Raw genomic sequence first — 15,017 nt, forward strand, 5'->3', positions numbered from 1 at the left:
GAGTGCAGTTGATAGATGACAGGCCATTGATATATTTCATGACAATTTATAGACTCACAATGTATGAAAGGTTTACAACAATTAGGCCTAACTTACTTGAAACTAAAAGTCTGTTAATCAAACTCTGTGAAAGGTTAATTAGGCCTACTTGTAACTAAAAGTATTAAACTAGTTCATTGGTATAGACGTTGATTGTGTTTCTGGCCTGTTCTTACCCTGCTGATTATCATGTTTTCTGCTTTTGTTGGTTTAATTTCTGCTCTGTTCAAAATGATGTTTTGCGATAGATTTTTGTTGCATTGACAACGCTATTATTTACTTATCTACTGCTTAAAATCGTTTTACTTTTAACTTTTATTTGGTCGAGACATGTTTGTCTTATCATAATTATTGTGCAATGGTGTTATGTCAATCATATTTATGTAACTATACTTTTACAACGAGTTTATTAGCAGGATTAATAAATTATTACATTCGATTATGTACGAGGATGATGATAAAGGAGAAGCGCGCACACGTGTGTGTCGTCATATCCGGTCGCGGCCTCAGGAGTGGTCTTCCTCATCCTGGAAGAAGTGAGAGCGAGCAGCGGCACCAGAAACATCAAACATCAGTTCAGCTTCCGAATTAAACTGCATTTTCGCATTCAGAGATCGAAGTGAAAATCATTAAGTGTCTTTACGCTGTGAATGGATCATGGAGTGTGTAAGTACTGCGAGATTTAACAGTTGAGGAGAAAGAAGAGTTGATCTGACAGATTCAGTCTCCTTGAATGACGCCGAGAGACAGTTAAACTAACGGCGGGTTTTGTTCAGTTGTGTTAAAATATAAAAAAATGGCTAATATCGATTAAAGTGTTGAGGTTGCGCCTTAAGTGTTATTACTGTAGTTCTGTGTAGTAGATTATTTCTTATTCATATGAAGCCAGGTATATTTATCCTGCGGTCAAGTTTAGTTCTGTGCTGTTAGTTTACTACAATTACACGATTAACGTTACTATGTTAATACGTTTGCTGTTGTTAACTTTACTGTTGTGACATTATAACTAGCTAACTTATATTAACACGTTTACTGCTGTTACATTAGTAGTACCATGTTAACATGTTTACTGCTGTTATACTAGTAGCCTACTGTTTACACGTTTTCTGCTGTTACACTAATACTATGCTAGCATGTTTACTGCTGTTGTTACACAAGTATCATGTTAACACATTTACTGCTGTTACACAAGTATCATGTTAACACGGTTACTGCTGTTACACTAGTATCATGTTAACACGGTTACTGCTGTTACACAAGTATCATGTTAACACGGTTACTGCTGTTACACAAGTACTGTTAACACGTTTACTGTTGTTACACTATAACTATGCTAACACGTTTACTGCTGTTACACTAGTACTGTGTTTACTGCTGTTACACAAGTACTGTTAACACGTTTACTGTTGTTACACTATAACTATGCTAACACGTTTACTGCTGTTACACTAGTACTGTGTTTACTGCTGTTACACAAGTATCATGTTAACACGTTTACTGCTGTTACACTAGTACTGTTAACACATTTACTGCTGTTACACTATAACTATGCTAACGCGGTTACTGCTGTTACACTAGTACTGTTAACACGTTTACTGTTGTTACACTATAACTATGCTAACACGTTTACTGCTGTTACACTAGTACTGTGTTTACTGCTGTTACACAAGTATCATGTTAACACGGTTACTGCTGTTACACTAGTACTGTTAACACATTTACTGCTGTTACACTATAACTATGCTAACGCGGTTACTGCTGTTACACTAGTACTGTTAACACGTTTACTGTTGTTACACTATAACTATGCTAACACGTTTACTGCTGTTACACTAGTACTGTGTTTACTGCTGTTACACAAGTATCATGTTAACACGGTTACTGCTGTTACACTAGTACTGTTAACACATTTACTGCTGTTACACTATAACTATGCTAACGCGGTTACTGCTGTTACACTAGTACTGTTAACACGTTTACTGTTGTTACACTATAACTATGCTAACACGTTTACTGCTGTTACACTAGTACTGTGTTTACTGCTGTTACACAAGTATCATGTTAACACGGTTACTGCTGTTACACTAGTACTGTTAACACATTTACTGCTGTTACACTATAACTATGCTAACGCGGTTACTGCTGTTACACTAGTACTATGTTTACTGCTAACACGTTTATTGTTGTTACACTATAACTATGCTAACACGTTTACTGCTGTTACACTAGTACTATGTTTACTGCTAACACGTTTATTGTTGTTACACTATAACTATGCTAACACGTTTACTGCTGTTACACTAGTACTATGTTTACTGCTAACACGTTTATTGTTGTTACACTATAACTATGCTAACGCGGTTACTGCTGTTACACTAGTACTGTTAACACGTTTACTGTTGTTACACTATAACTATGCTAACACGTTTACTGCTGTTACACTAGTACTGTGTTTACTGCTGTTACACAAGTATCATGTTAACATGTTTACTGCTGTTACACTAGTACTGTTAACACATTTACTGCTGTTACACTATAACTATGCTAACGCGGTTACTGCTGTTACACTAGTACTGTTAACACGTTTACTGTTGTTACACTATAACTATGCTAACACGTTTACTGCTGTTACACTAGTACTGTGTTTACTGCTGTTACACAAGTATCATGTTAACACGGTTACTGCTGTTACACTAGTACTGTTAACACATTTACTGCTGTTACACTATAACTATGCTAACGCGGTTACTGCTGTTACACTAGTACTGTTAACACGTTTACTGTTGTTACACTATAACTATGCTAACACGTTTACTGCTGTTACACTAGTACTGTGTTTACTGCTGTTACACAAGTATCATGTTAACACGGTTACTGCTGTTACACTAGTACTGTTAACACATTTACTGCTGTTACACTATAACTATGCTAACGTGGTTACTGCTGTTACACTAGTACTATGTTTACTGCTAACACGTTTATTGTTGTTACACTATAACTATGCTAACACGTTTACTGCTGTTACACTAGTACTATGTTTACTGCTAACACGTTTATTGTTGTTACACTATAACTATGCTAACACGTTTACTGCTGTTACACTAGTACTGTGTTTACTGCTGTTACACAAGTATCATGTTAACACGTTTACTGCTGTTACACAAGTATCATGTTAACACGGTTACTGCTGTTACACTAGTACTGCTAACACGTTTACTGTTGTTACACTATAACTATGCTAACACGTTTACTGCTGTTACACTAGTACTGTGTTTGCTGTTGTTACACTAGTACTGTTAACACGTTTACTGCTGTTACACTAGTACTATGTTAACACTTACAGTTGTTACAGTAGTATGTTAACACGTTTACTACTGTTACACTAGTACTATGTTAACTGCTAACACGTTTACTGTTGTTACACTAACTATGCTAACACGTTTATTGCTGTTACACTAGTACTGTTAACATTTCTGCTGTTACACTAGTACTGTGTACTGTTGTTACACTAGTACCATGTTAACACGTTTCTGCTGTTACACTAGTACTATGTTAAGACGTTTACTACTGTTACACCTACAGTTTACTGTTACACTAGTACCATGTTAACACGTTTACTGCTGTTACACTAGTACTGTGTTTACTGTTGTTACACTAGTACTGTTAACACATTTACTGCTGTTACACTAGTACTATATTTACTGCTGTTACACTAGTACTGTTAACACATTTACTGCTGTTACAATAGTACCATGTTAACACGTTTCTGCTGTTACACTAGTACTATGTTAACACTTTTACAGTTGTTACACTAGTATGTTAACACGTTTACTACTGTTACACTAGTACTGTGTTTACTGTTGTTACACTACTGTGTTTACTGTTGTTACACTAGTACTGTTAACACATTTCTGCTGTTACACTAGTACTGTGTAAATATGTTTACTGCTGTTACACTAGTACTATGTTAACATGTTTACTGCTGTTACACTAGTACTGTGTAAATATGTTTACTGCTGTTACACTAGTACTATGTTAATACGTTTACTGCTGTTACACTAGTACTATGTTAACATGTTTACTGCTGTTACAATAGTACTGTGTAAATATGTTTACTGCTGTTACACTAGTACTATGTTAATACGTTTACTGCTGTTACACTAGTACTATGTTTATGTTTACTGTAATGTTACACTAGTACCATTAACAAGTTTACTGTTACTCTCTAGTACTTTGTTAGTTTACTGCCATAACAATAGTCACTGAGACTCTAGTACCATGTTAGTTTTCTGTTACTTCTTACACTAGTGCTGCTTTAGTTTGCTCTTGCTGGTGTTAATACAGTATTTAACACAACATCTTGACAAAATGTTCTAGCTAGTAATTTGTCAAGTTTCCAGTGATATCTGACAGCCTTCTCAGTTATTGGTTAGTCATGTTAATAACAGGCAAAGCAGTAAACTAGATCATGGAGGAACAGAGCTTTAAAAACAACAGTTTATTAATGTGTAAGAACCTGGAATACTTTGAAGCGAGCAGAACTGTTCTCCCATTAACTTATCTGGCTAATATGTATTTTATTTACATATTTTAGCCTTTTGCTTAGTTCAGTATAACAACTCTAAATCAGATTATTATTAATCAGCGAGAACTTTCATCAGAAGAATGATGACATTTATAAGGGAAAACCAAAGGTTTTGAATGTTTACAGTTTGACATCTGTTTTTCAGGTTCCTGCTGTTCTAGATGAGTTGGATGGTAAAAAGGAGGCGCACATAGAGGGTAAGAGTGTGAATAAATAAAAATGAGACCGTAGTCCTGCGATCACCTGCAGCTCATCCGCGAGAGCCGAGCAGGGGTCTGACTTCACTGTTTGCAGTGAAATCTGAGACTAAAGTGACAACAGAAACATGATCCAGTGACACTCTGTTCTCTGACACTTTTTCTCTCATATTTTCGTCGGTTGTGTTTTAATGCTTGTTCATGTTTTAATGTTTTAGACAGTGCAGTTTCAAGCAATAAAATTGTTAATTATCCCTTTTTATTTTTCCCTCTCCATCAAACCAGATCCTGAGTATAATGTGTACACGCGCTTCATGAAGTCCCACCGCTGCTATGACCTGGTGCCCACCAGCTCAAAGTTAGTGGTGTTTGACACTTCTCTCCAGGTGGGAACTCAAAAGACAAATGTTATTAAATTTGCAGCTTTGCTTACAACCAATTTACTTCCATACGTGACATTTCTGTGTGAAACAAGAACAATGTTGGGCAGCACTAGATTTTACCCATCATTAATTAAGAAGATAATTTAAAGTAGCCATTCCATACCAGTATAGAGCTGGTAAGTCCCGCCCCTTCCGCTAACCCCACTGGACCTCTAGGTTGAAAAATCGTCAATGCAAGTGAATGTGAGAAAATAATTATTTTCTGGTCCCGTTTGAATTGTGCCATGAATGTGAACATATGTTGTATGTGAATTTTTTATATAATTTTTCGTGTAAAGAATGCTACAATTTAGCGGGTAGAAGTTTGATACGGTTAGACTTTGTGTGAGAGCACTTTGTGGACTACAACTCTTCGCTGCTTCCGACGGGAATCTGAAGAAAGAACAGCCCATTTGGTTTGAATGGTGACATTTGGGTACAGAACACACAGGCATCTCGATCTGTCTCCATAGATTATCGCAGCATTAGCACCGTGATTTGACAAGTGGAGGGAAATGTGTTATGGGGTGACGTCACATAGGCGACATGTAGTCTTTCTCGTTATGTCTTTTCCACAACTGCTAGCCAAAGAATCGTACAATATACTGTCAAACTCGTAACATGAAACATTATATAAAAAATTCACAGACAACATATGGCACAATTCAAATGGGACATTCACTTGCATTGACGATTTTTCAACCTAGAGGTCCAGCGGGGTTTTACGGATGGGCGGGACTTACCAGCTCTATACAGCCAGATTATGCCTAAACTATGCCTAAATAACCTTGTGGCTGTTTATTACATTATCCCCGGGTTTCACAGACAAGGCTTAAGCTACTTCCAGACTAAAATGCATGTTTTAGCCCTTTTAACTGAAAGCAACTTGCACTGATGTATCTTAAAATTTGTCAGTGTCATTGTTTTCTCTCAAGATGCACACCAGTAATGTTTTTGTCTAAGGCATGTTATAAAAGCTACTTAAATGTCCTAAGTAAACTAAAGCCTAATTCTGGCTAATCTGTGAGACCAGTCCTATTTATAAGTGTTATCAGCAGGACAGCTATGTTATTTAAGAGGAAGAACAAGTTATCACTTTCTGATAAAAGATGATTAACACAAAAAAAATGTATATTTATTTGGAATGATGTGCACTGATGAATTATTAATAGGCACATGCATTAAGAAATGAGGTCAGTATTGATTTCATGTTGACTTTAGGGGTTGGAAATGTTTGCTCTGTAATTCGTGTCAACATTCATGACATTTTAAACTGTTCCAGTGCATGCTGGTTGATTTGTGTTTGTTGGTTACCAGGTGAAGAAGGCGTTCTTTGCTCTGGTGTCTAATGGGGTGAGAGCAGCGCCTCTCTGGGACAGCAAGAAGCAATGCTTTGTTGGTAAGCTTTCAAAATTGTGTTAAATTTATTGTGATTGATTGATGACATTAAAGGGCTTTCATAATATATTTAACTTGCGTAATCCAACACATTAATGGGAGGAAAGAAAATCACCGCTGGCAGAATGGACTTTCAATAAAACTTGTTTGTTTATATAGAAGAAAGGCAATTTTTTTTATTATGATAAAAAAATGACTTGCAATTAAATAATTAATGCACAGTAGTTACTTGTAACAAAAGTAGTTCTGAGTTCTGATGCATGTCTACTTTCATACTTTTTTGCTATTGTAGGTATGCTGACCATCACAGATTTCATCAATATACTTCATCGCTATTACAAGTCTCCTCTGGTAAAATTCTCTCCTCCTGCTCATGTTAAGACTGTTATTCTCCCGTTGGAGTTTATTCTCGAGTCATTTTGAGGAATTTTCAAAGATGTCATGTATTTTTCTCTGTTTTAGGTCCAGATATATGAGCTAGAAGAGCACAAAATAGAGACATGGAGAGGTGGGAATAATGCTGCCGTGTTCATGATGTAAATGCTCTGACGTGTGAGCCTGTGACTGATCTGTTGTTTTTTTCTTATAGAGGTCTACTTGCAAGATTCCTTCAAGCCTCTCGTGAGCATATCGCCCAATGCCAGGTAAGAGTTGTAATTGGTGCAGGCAGATTTGAATGGTTTAGTTGCAGAGATGTGACATGTCTGATGTTTTCTTCTCTGTCTCAGCCTTTATGATGCAGTTTCATCTCTACTGAAGCATAAGATCCACAGATTACCCGTGATTGATCCTCTAACGGGAAACACACTCTACATCCTGACACACAAGAGGATCCTCAAATTCCTGAAACTCTTTGTAAGTCCTGCCTAATAATCGCTCGCCTGTGACGCATGAAATTAAGCCCAGGCATTCATTTATTTGGTAACCCTCTGTCACAGAGCTGTTGATGTAATTCTGGCACAACTGGAATGGAGCAACTTCTGCTAAATGTCCTGTTTACTCATCTAGTACAACAAATTTTGTGCTTTCTTTGTAGAAACACAGAGTTCTTGTTTATGATAATTCAAATTTTCTCTCCCAGATATCTGAAATGCCCAAACCTGCATTTCTGTCTCAAACGCTGGAGGAGTTGAACATCGGGACGTTTCACAACATCGCAGTGGTTCACGCTGATACGCCGCTCTACTCCGCGCTCGGCATCTTCGTGGATCAGAGAGTCTCCGCACTTCCTGTGGTGGATGAAAATGGTAATAAATATGTTCACATGTATTCAAAATACACTATATTTTTTATATTGTAAATGGTTTTGTTTTTTCCTTCCCTTCTCACTTGATCATTGTTTCTCCCTCTCGTTTATGCCGACAGGACATGTGGTTGACATCTATTCCAAGTTTGATGTTATAGTAAGTTTTGTGTGTTTATATCTGTTGTTTGAAACTAGACCACTGGACATTGTGCAAGTAAACGCACTCATTGTTAAAGGAGAACTCCGGTCATTTTTAACTTTGAGCTCATTTTTTTGTAAATTTGGAGTGCTGTCAGTACAGAGAACAATGACAAAAATCGGTGTTGCCTACACCTTGTTATCCTCTTTTTAAAATTTGCACCCTGTTGACTTCAATGGGGCAAGTTTTAAACCTGCTTTTAGCCTCTTAACATCCTTGATGTGTCATTACAAGTACTACTATTACAAGTAGTAGTCGATTGTCGAGTTCACGCGTGTGATCATAGGTACTAAACCTATGCGCGTGAACTCGACAATCGACTACTGTGGACTTCGACCGAAAACAGGAAGAAAATACAGGTATGAGCACTGGCTGAATTAACTTCATTTTTATTCATATCTTTCACATCTACTGCAGTCAGATTCACCCGTGATCACTCTGAAGGAATCACTCACATGACCTGTGCACTTGTAATGACTTGTAATCAAGGATGTTAAGAGGCTAAAAGCAGGTTTAAAACTTGCCCCATTGAAGTCAACAGGGTGCAAATTTTAAAAAGAGGATAACACGGTGTAGGCAACACCGATTTTTGTCGTTTTTCTCTGTACTGACAGCACTCCAAATGTACAAAAAAATTAGCTCAATGTTAAAATTGACCGGAGTTCTCCTTTAACCCGACAATGCAAGTGATCATGTAAACACATTAACCCGTTTTCCTTTATATGAGTAAGGTCATAAAGCTTAAGCATAAACAGATCGTCACAGATTTTTGCCCCTTACGCTGATTTCTCCCCTCATGTAAACACATTAACCTGCTTTCTGTTGGATTATTGAAGTGTGCATGAAACGCATCCGTCTTTACTAGGGCTGCACAATATATCGAAATTATCAGAATATCGCAAATGGATACATCGCGATTTGCATATCGCAACAGCTTGCAATAACTGGGGTCATGGACAAAAGACAAAGAGAAAATCACTCACTGCTCTTGGCTAAATAAGTTTTGTAGCTTTAATAAGAATTAGTATATATTTCATTCATACAGTGAAAACTAAGCAGTGTTTATTTCTACATTTGATTATTGAGTTTCTGTTGTTAAATAACCCTAATGTAGGATAACTTGAAACCCTAAACGCTGTGGTTTACACTGATGTTAAAATAACACTTCTTATGTTTCAGTAAAACACTGATGTTCACTTTCAGAAGTTGAAGGGATGTTTTCTTGTCACAAAAAGAATGTGAAACATGTATGTAGGTTATATAATTTTAAATTAATATATAATGAGTTAATTTACAAACTTTAAGCATTATCTAGCATATCATATATCGCATTATTTAATGAGTTATGGCATATCGCATTTTTCTTCAGTATCGTGCAGCCCTAGTCCTTATTGTGGATTTAAGCACATCCAGACAGATCAGCGTTTTGCATTAATGGAGGAGTAAATATATCGCAAACTCAGACTCTTTCTTGACCCTAAAAAAGTATAAAAGTGCTCTCATCTCGTACGGTAGAAGAAGAAGCAGTGGTTCAGTCTAAATGTAACTGCATCAGAGGATAATATGAGCCGTAAGTTTCCCGCTGACATGTTGCAGTACTCCTCTTCGGTTTTTAAAGCTTTATTTAACATCACAACCGACATAAATGAAATACTGAATACTTGAGTCAGAAACGCAAATTATTATGTTTTGACGTCACTTCCGGGAAATAACCTGATTTATTAATAGTCTTGTAAACGCGGTGCACTTGCGTAGTCGGGTTATTGGTTTGCATGTAAACCCAGACAACGGGTTATTTCAATAAGCTGATTTTTGTGAGTTATCTGTGCACTGGTGTGCATGTAAACTGCTCTGGTGGAGTTAAGTTGATGTGAATGTGATGTTTCTGGTTCGACTGGATTCACTGCTAGTGTGTGTTTAAAGCCTCTGGTTCTGATGTCGATCAGCTTGAGGGAGTGCAGTCACTACAGTACATGATCTTGTACTCATGATGATGCTGTGTTTTTAACATTATGTATTTAATTTAAAATCTGAAAGTAATGTATTTAATAAAAAAAACCAATCACACAATGACAATTAATTTCAAAATGAATGACGCATGTGAGTTGTATGTTTCTGTGTGTGTGTGTTTGTCTCAATCTGTTTTTCACATCATCACACAGAATCTGGCAGCTGAGAAGACGTACAATAACCTGGACATCACCGTGACTAAAGCCCTCCAGCATCGCTCGCAGTATTTCGAGGGTGTGTTGACCTGTCGAGCCAGCGAGACCCTCGAGGCCATTATAAACCGGCTGGTGGAGGCTGAGGTGAGGAACACACATGTGACATGATGGCAATTAACCTCAGCCTTTTGCTCATGATTGCTTATATACTGGTCAAAGGTTTGGGGTCAGTAAGATTTTTGAAAGACTCTTATGCCTGGCTCAGATTACACAATTTTTTTGTCTGTTACGATAGTCACTGTGTCAGATTACGCAATTTTGACTCCTAAAATCTTGTCGTGTCGTGGACAAGAAACATGTCAGACTACACGCCGCTTTCCGACCAGTCATCGCGTGCCATCTCACACACACATTCACTCGCACACATATATACACATGCACACACACACACTCTCGCTCACTCGCACACACTCTCACTCACTCACTCGCACGCACGCACACACACACACACACACTCACTTACACACACACACACACACACTCTCGCTCGCTCACTCACACACACACACTCGCACACTCACTCACTCACTCACTCACTCACTCACACACACTCACTCTCACTTGCTCACTCACTCACGCACACACACACTCTCACTCGCTCACACACACACACACACACACACACACACACTCACTCACTCACTTACTCTCACTCACTCACTCACGCACACACACTATCACTCACTCACTCACTCACACACTCACGCTCGCTCACTCACTCACTCGCGCACACACACACATACACACTCACTCGCACACACACACTCTCGCTCACTCACTCACTCGCTCACTCACACACACACTCTCACTCACTCGCACACACTCTCACCCACTCACTCACTAGCATGCACACACACACACACACACACACACACACACACACTCACTTACACACACACTCGCTCATTCACTCGCACACACACACACTCTCGCTCACTCACTCACTGACTAAACTCACATTTAGTCTCTCATGCTCTAGAACATCATCATTATTGCTATTTAAAATTACTATTTGAATAGATGTTCAAATGTAATTTATTCCTGTGATCAGAGCTGAATTTTCAGCATCATTACTCCAGTCTTCAGAGTCACATGATCCAGAAACATCTCTGATTATTATCAACGTTGAAAACAGTTTCTGCTGCTTTTACTTTTTTGTGGAAACCCTGATTTTTTTTACTTTAGAAAGTTTTTAATGTATTTATTCATTTACTCATTTATTTGAAATCTAAATATTTTTAACATTATAAATGCATCCTTGCTAAATGAAAGTATTATGTATTTTTCAAAAATCCTAAAACTTTTGACACAATCTATTATCGCTGTTGCTGTAAATGTGAAAATGAAAAGTGATTGAAGTGTTGAGCATTATAACCAATCACACATTTTTGTTGAGCCAATCAGAAGTGTTTAGATAATAAACAATAAAGTACAGATATTATCCAAGTAAGAGATTACTTTTTCGCTGAGTTTTGCGATAACTCGCACTAGACTAAAGTCATGGACTGACACGTTTTGTCTGTATAGCCAGAATATGACATGCTGTTCCTCAAACACATAATTGTGCTTATTAGTTTTCTATTAATCAATGTTAATAATGATTATTACAATATCAGGAGCAATCATTGTCAACACGGATACATTTAATAGGATAATTATAAAAATTGCGTTTACGAAGAGTTAAAATCCCCTAGAAATCAATTCCATCTTAACGGAAAAGTTCATATACGATCCTGATATATGCATACAAGTCTTGCGATTTTGATCAATTAAATCTTTAATTAGGCATGAGTACTTGTGTGGACAATAGCTCAAAAATAACTGCATGTAAAGGTACTGAGGGATCTGTCTGGTTCTCAGGTTCACAGGCTCGTGATCGTGGATGAGCAGGAAGTGGTGAAAGGCATCGTCTCTCTGTCTGATATCTTGCAGTCTTTGGTGCTCACCAGTGGAGACGACGGTAACACTCAAAATACTAAACAATATTCATGCAAGATCATCTTCATTCCAAATGACAGTTCATCACATTTTACATTTATTTATATAGCACTTAGACTACACTATTGATGGGAGACGTGAAGCTTTTTGAATCAGTTAAATCACAAAATGTGATGTGATGATGTAAATTGAGTAAAGTGCAGCACTGTGTTCATTTTCAGTTTTGATTATGTGTGTTTGAGTCGCTTATAATTTGCATTTGGGAACACAACATGCGTCAACCATCTTCCCAGATTTGTAATGAGAATCATTTACCAGTATTTTTGGTTTCAACATATACACACATGATCTCTCAGCGGTAATAAAAGACTGTACGTGTGAAAGGGGCTTGTGTTACTGTGATCAAATTCATTTATGAAACTAATTCAATTTCAGCTGTAAAGCTGCTCTTCAGAAGACAATAGTGTCGTCATTCAGCTCAATTTAATAATAATAATAATAATAATACATTTTATTTATTTGGCGCCTTTCTGGACAGTCAAGGTCGCCTGTCATTTAATTTAAGTGCCACTCATTCAGTATTACTGAATATTAAAGGGTAACTCTCGCCAAAATTGAACCTATAGGCTCTTTTTGTTAATCTACCCGAGGCAAACTTTTGTGTAAAAACATAATTACAATGGAAACGGCACTTTTAAGTTTGACCGTATTTTCGTTTTCGGTCAAATTGCCTTTTGAATGGGAGTGCTTGGGGCACGACTATAATAGCATCAAAATCTGTATTTTTAAAACACTAATGCGGCTCGACACAACATGAAACTGTGCTGAAGTATCACCAGAGGCTCTACACATGAACTCCAGCATTGAGAACAGTGTTTGTGTTCACAGAGTTTACTAAAAAGAAAGGTTTTGTACGACTCACTTTTTCAGTTAGTGTTTCTGGTGGCTGAAATTTTGTCAGTCAAAAGTAGTCGATCTCCGAATGCAACGTAACATGAGGAGAGTAAAGATGGAAAGCTCCTAAAGCTCGTTTCCATATAAATACACGGATATTTTTTTTTATCTAAGTTATCATGCTATTCATTGAAATTACATGTTCATGACATTTCCTCATATGGAGTCAGTTCATTACGTTGCATTCGGAGATCGACTACTTTTGACTGACAAAAAAATCAGCCACCAGAAACACTAACTGATAAAGTGAGTCGTACAAAATCTTTCTTTTTAGTAAACTCTGTGAACACAAACACTGTTCTCAATGCTGGAGTTCATGTGTAGAGCCTCTGGTGATACTTCAGCACAGTTTCATGTTGTGTCGAGCCGCATTAGTGTTTTAAAAATAGAGATTTCGGGTAACAAAAAGAGCCTAGGTTAAATTTTGGTGAGAGTAACCCTTTAGTTGTGTGTCAAGCTCCAGAAAGACTGAAATGTCCCTTGAAGTTGATGGTATGACTTCCAAATGTAACCATACAGCGAATCTTAGTTCGTTAATGTTAGTTTGTGTGTGATTTTGATGATTTTGCTCTATTGACAGCCTGGTGTTTTCTCCTCAGGCAGTGCTTGATGGACGATGAGTGGAAGAGTTTCCTTCTCTCTCAATAAGCTGGAAGGTGCTCCAGAAAAAGAAAAACATCCATGATACGCAACCATCTGATGAAGCACCACAGATTTATAAACGGAGATCCGGCTGCTCCCGTCAAGAAAGAGACATGCTCAGAAATGCAATTGCTTTTCTAAGAAGAAACTCGTTTAATAATTGAGCCCTAAACCTTCTGTACCACTTCAGGCAGTGGGAAAGGAAATATCATTTTAGCTTCACATTATTTTAGTTATGTCGCTCGGCACACTGTTTTTGCTGAAGAGACATCCGTCTTTCACGTCATTCTCCTCTTCGTCGGTCCTCACAGAAGGAAAACACATGGAAATGCAGATGAGATTGAGGTGAAGATGTGATTGTCTGGACTGCAGAAATGGGGCCTAAAGGCCAATGAACCGGGAAATAGTCATTTTTTGTGTGTCAGTGGAGAAGAAAACAAGTGTTTGGATTGATACTAAGAGACTGAAACATTCCGTTATTGTTCCGGACGCGGTTTTGCAGGGTAATATAGTGTGTTTTTTCCTAACTCATGGGCATTTGATATTGAAGAGGTTTGTCCTCTAAAGCCAGATCAAATCTACACTACACACTGAGTGTTCGGGGGAGTTTCATCGCTTCAGTCTGAACAATGTGAACATTGAGCAAAGGAAGGGAAAGCTTTGATAAAATGTTTTGATATTAATCACTGAATATTTATATCATTGGAAAAACAATTACTCAATATTATTTTCATCATGTTTATTATCATAGATAAATGTAGTTCTTTATCTTTGTGGCCAGACTCTTGTTTTTATGCCTGATGCAGACGTGCGTTTCATTTCTAGTGTATATTGCTACTGATTTTACTCTGCTTAGTTGTTTTAAGGTCCATTCATATTTTTTTTTTTAATGAATTATAAGCCCCACACACACTTTCATAACCCGAAATGAGAATATCAGACAGCATCTCGACGACTCACACTTTTGTTTTTATTGTAGCTCGTCTCGCTACGGAAAGTCTTTTGATTGTAATGGATTTTGCTGGTATTGCTCTCTCTGTAATCATTTTTATGCCACACGTAATAGATATGTAAATACACCTGAACTGTTTTCTAATTTTCTCATGTCAAAGATGTTTTATTGAAGGCACAAGAAAAATAAAAATGTATTCATTTTAGAAGTCGGTGCAGTT

General features: G+C 37.4%; 1 protein-coding gene across 1 annotated transcript; it reads left to right on the forward strand.

Moving 5' to 3' along the window:
* Positions 1-539: 539 nt before the first annotated feature.
* Positions 540-15,001, forward strand: prkag1 (protein kinase, AMP-activated, gamma 1 non-catalytic subunit). The gene is made up of 13 exons (XM_079883584.1): positions 540-705; positions 4,770-4,821; positions 5,107-5,207; positions 6,561-6,642; positions 6,934-6,992; positions 7,104-7,149; positions 7,231-7,285; positions 7,370-7,496; positions 7,723-7,888; positions 8,007-8,044; positions 10,249-10,395; positions 12,172-12,271; positions 13,803-15,001. The coding sequence occupies exons 1-13, from the start codon at positions 697-699 to the stop codon at positions 13,811-13,813; spliced, it is 993 nt and encodes a 330-aa protein (XP_079739710.1). The 5' UTR covers positions 540-696; the 3' UTR covers positions 13,814-15,001.
* The last annotated feature ends 16 nt before the right edge of the window (positions 15,002-15,017 follow it).

This window comes from Squalius cephalus (assembly GCF_949319135.1).
Source record: "Squalius cephalus genome assembly, chromosome: 10".
NCBI lineage: Eukaryota > Metazoa > Chordata > Actinopteri > Cypriniformes > Leuciscidae > Squalius > Squalius cephalus.

Bases quoted from the DNA above. Each gene is read 5' to 3' on its own strand.
- prkag1 (XM_079883584.1), top strand. The intron at 6,643-6,933 runs GTAAGCTTTCAA...TTGCTATTGTAG, and splicing joins CAAGAAGCAATGCTTTGTTG to GTATGCTGACCATCACAGAT. The intron at 7,286-7,369 runs GTAAGAGTTGTA...TCTCTGTCTCAG, and splicing joins AGCATATCGCCCAATGCCAG to CCTTTATGATGCAGTTTCAT.